At 36.2% G+C, this 3,956-nt stretch overlaps 1 protein-coding gene across 1 annotated transcript; it reads left to right on the top strand.

The window, feature by feature from the left end:
- The first annotated feature begins 2,478 nt into the window (after positions 1 to 2,478).
- On the top strand, positions 2,479 to 3,615 carry LOC139870172 (uncharacterized). The gene has a single exon (XM_071858015.1). The coding sequence runs from the start codon at positions 2,479 to 2,481 to the stop codon at positions 3,613 to 3,615; it is 1,137 nt and encodes a 378-aa protein (XP_071714116.1).
- The last annotated feature ends 341 nt before the right edge of the window (positions 3,616 to 3,956 follow it).

The raw sequence follows: 3,956 nt of genomic DNA, 5'->3' as shown, positions 1-3,956 counted from the left end.
CATTTAAAATTCTCATTTTGCAAGACCAAACCCTAGATTACATCTATTTAGGGTTTCCTTTCATCACATAGCCCAAGTCCACCCATTTCAACCCCAAATAGGTCATACAAGTCTCTAGTAACCCAAAACCCTAGCCATAAACCAATTAAAACCCAAAACATAAGGTTAAGACTTACCAAGACCACCAAAATGTAGCTAGAGACATAAGGAACAACTTTACAACTCGGGTTCGGGCAAGATTCAACCTTCCTCTTCACTAAAACAAGCTTTCTCACTCTTAAAGTATCACTCTCTCTCTAACTTTGCTTTTATTTAATTGGAAATGAATTAAATGAGAAAGAGATAAGGTTGGATCAGCATTTACTCCCCCAAAACTGGCCCTATGTGAAAAGACATCAATACCCTCAAAAGATTCCATTTAAAATGGACAAAAAAGTAAAACAGCGACCTCAGTCGCTTTTCGCGACACCTTGTTGCGTTTCGCGACACTCAAACGCGATAAACAAGTTTCAAACGCGATAACCTTGACAGGACGGGGGTTCTGGAGCTGTCGCGTTCCAGCCCACTCTGTCGCGTTTCGCGACGCACCAGGACGCGATGAAACCTACTCAAACGCGACAGATGACCTGGTCAAACCATTTTTCCAATATTTTCACACCTTAAACTAAAATAAACGATCATAGATGCAATAACAAACGTACACGAGGTTAATTACGCACCTTAAGTCATTTTCGAGGAAAACGGGATGTTACATGGATATATTTTAGTTACGTCATGTTATTTATTTTTGCTATCCTATGTTTTTATTTTAATCGCATAATAGAAAATTTTATGATTTTTTTTTTATATTCAACGGATATTCATTTACCCATTTAATCCAATAGATATGAATGGATAAAATTACCTTAAATGATTATGGATATGAATATGGATGAACAAAAAACAAATGGATATGGATATGAATGCGACATCGCCCGATCCATTGACATTCCTAATACTCTCACATGACAAGCACACGTAAGCATTTAACGTAATCTGACTAACGGTCGTTAATGAGTTGGACAATAAGGCCACTCCCTATCGTTCACCTCTTTCACTTAACTTCTCTCCTCTACATTAGCGCCACATCAACACAACACCTTTAACATTCCTTTCACCTCTTTCACTTAACTTCTCTCCTCCACATCAGCGCCACATCAACACAACACATTTAACATTCCTTTCACGAATCTCTCCCTATCATTAACTCCATTATCCAATTTTAACCCATTTAAATTATTATTTACATACATCACATAAACAAAAATAACACTTAAAAAGGCACAAAGTACAAGAGGGTCCCACCTTGAAATGTTAAAGCATCGTTGCAGGCCTAACCGGCGGTGCTTTTGACGATTTGGTGCTGGTGGGCGTCACTTGCTGACGATTAAAAAAGCTTTAACAAGGCAGTGGCGGAACCAGGATTCGTTTTCACTGGGGGCAAAAAAAAAAAAAACCGTAGCAATTTTTTAGGCAAAATATGGAGGTTTTTGGCAAAATTTGAAGGTTTTTGGGGAAAATTTGAAGGTTTTGGAGCAAAATTTAGAGATTTTTGGGCAAAATTGAAGGTTTTGGAGCAAAATATATAGGTTTTAGGGCAAAATTTGAATATTTTTAGGCAGAATGTGAAAGTTTTAGGGCAAAATATATAAGTTTTGGAGCAAAATATATAGATTTTGGGGTAAAAAAAATTCTCCCAGAGCAAAGTCGAAAAATCCAAAAATCTTCCACAAAATCTGCCCCTGAACAAGGCTCACGAGCCATAAGCTATGGCCTAACACCTCAAATTTACACTTTTTGATATCATAACTTTTATAATGACAAAATTGAAATAATTGATACTTTTCGTGTATCAGCAAAAGTGATATTATATTTACAGTCAATTTGAATAACTTATACTATTCCGTCCCAATTTAATTTAAGGCTTGTTTTTTTTTATGATGTTTCAAATTAATAATTCATTTTTAAAAGTAGATTAGAACAATATATATGTTAAACAAAAAAATAGATAAAAAATAAAAAGTTAAATAAGAATGTTAAACAAAAAGTACAAGGTAATTATAATACCTTATATATTTTTGTCAAAAGATTATTAATTTGAGACAAGAAAGTATTACTTTTTTCGGAGAATTTGACCCGTTCATTATATTGAACATCCCTTAATTCTTTCACTTTCCAAAAAAGTGTTTCTAATCGATTTTCCTAACCCTCGACCCATTATCGCTAAATCCAAAAGCCCATTAACAGCCCACTTTTCACTCACTAACAAACTTCCAAAACCGTTAGGGGTAATTTCGTAAAATACACAAACTCCCGCGAGTTCTAACGTCCTTCAAACTCAACTTCTTCACTCACATATATAACAATATAACAATAAACCTACCAACAAACTTCTCATTTTTCTTTCCAATTTTCACTCAAAAGTTCACAAAAATTGCCATGTCATCACCGACGACACAATCTTCTCCCCGGCCACCATTTTCCATTTCCGCCGCCGTACGAAATCTTCTTATTTTGGGCGTCCTTTTCTTTCTTGCTAGACAATTTTACCTCATCTACACCACCAGCGCCACCGGAAACCACCACACCAAACACAAATCCGACGAATACCTCGTGAATTATTACTTCAATATATTCCAAGATTTGATTTTTGACGGTTATCTCACTACTGATTCCAAAACCCTAACAATCGGAACCCAATTTCACGAATACAGAGCAGCATTGAAAGAATTAGGTGTGTGGAATAAGAAATCAACTAAAAACAACGTTTATCTTCCGTTTAAAGACGATTCATTCGATATTCAGTTTTCGTCTCACACGGGTCTTGATTCTTCCGTTGACCCGGGCCGATTCGCGTCGGAGTTATCAAGAACTTTGAAACAAGAAGGATATTTGGTAATACACACGGAATCGGAAGATTCATACAGTTTGAATTCGTTATTGGATTTGTTCGATTCGTTTAAACTGATTCAATCGAAAGAAATCACTTCTTACCATTGGTCTGTTCCGGACCTTCGAGAAATTTTGCTACAAAAAAAGAATCGTGTTCTTCGCCGGAAAAATCTAGCCGGAAGTTGTTCTGTTCCGGCGTACAAAAAAGAATTGATTCGAAAATTGGAGCCTTTGATAGTTGATGAACCACTGAAACCATGGATTGATTTCAAGAAAAATATCAAGAAGATGAAATATCTTAGTAAAATGGCGGATATCAGCTTTAAAACGCGATATGTGTACATTGATGTGGGAGCCCGAAACTACGAATCGAGTATTGGAAGTTGGTTTAAGAAGCTTTATCCGAAACAGAACAAAAGTTTCGAAATTTTTGCAATCGAAGCAGACAAACGCTTTCATCAAGAATACGAGTCTAAGAAAAAGATAACCCTTTTACCATACGCGGCTTGGGTGAGAAACGAGTCCTTATTTTTTGAGATCAATCGAGACCCGAATAACACGTATAATGAAAAAATACAAGGAATGGGTCGGATTCAATCGGCCCAAACATCAACTAATTTCATCAGGGACCCAAATATGATACGAGGGTCAGGAGTATTTTTGTTGAGAAAGATTTTGTTGTGATGAAAATGGATGTTGAAGGGACGGAATTCGATTTGATCAAGAGAATGGTTGAAACCGGGTCGATTTGTTTGATTGATGAAATGTTTCTTGAATGTCATTATAATAGATTTCAAAGATGTTGTAATGGTGAAAGGACTACAAAGTTTCAAAAGGTGTACAGTGAATGTACTGAACTGTTTACTTTCTTAAGGGAGAAAGGTGTTTTTGTTCATCAATGGTGGTAGTAAACATAGTTTCGGGTCAAGTTTTCGGGCTAAAAGTGTACTCGGGCTAGCCCGATTAGTGAGTTCTAAGTGTAGAATTCGCGATACTAGTGATCATTAATAGGGAATGAATCCTCT

The sequence above is a fragment of the Rutidosis leptorrhynchoides genome, chromosome 10 (genome assembly GCF_046630445.1).
Source record: "Rutidosis leptorrhynchoides isolate AG116_Rl617_1_P2 chromosome 10, CSIRO_AGI_Rlap_v1, whole genome shotgun sequence".
Taxonomy (NCBI): Eukaryota; Viridiplantae; Streptophyta; class Magnoliopsida; order Asterales; family Asteraceae; genus Rutidosis; species Rutidosis leptorrhynchoides.
Note: the sequence above shows the minus strand (reverse complement) of the source record. Positions and strands in the feature narration are given on the sequence as shown.

Bases quoted from the DNA above. Each gene is read 5' to 3' on its own strand.
- LOC139870172 (XM_071858015.1), top strand. From the start codon at position 2,479: ATGTCATCACCGACGACACAATCTTCTCCCCGGCCACCATTTTCCATT.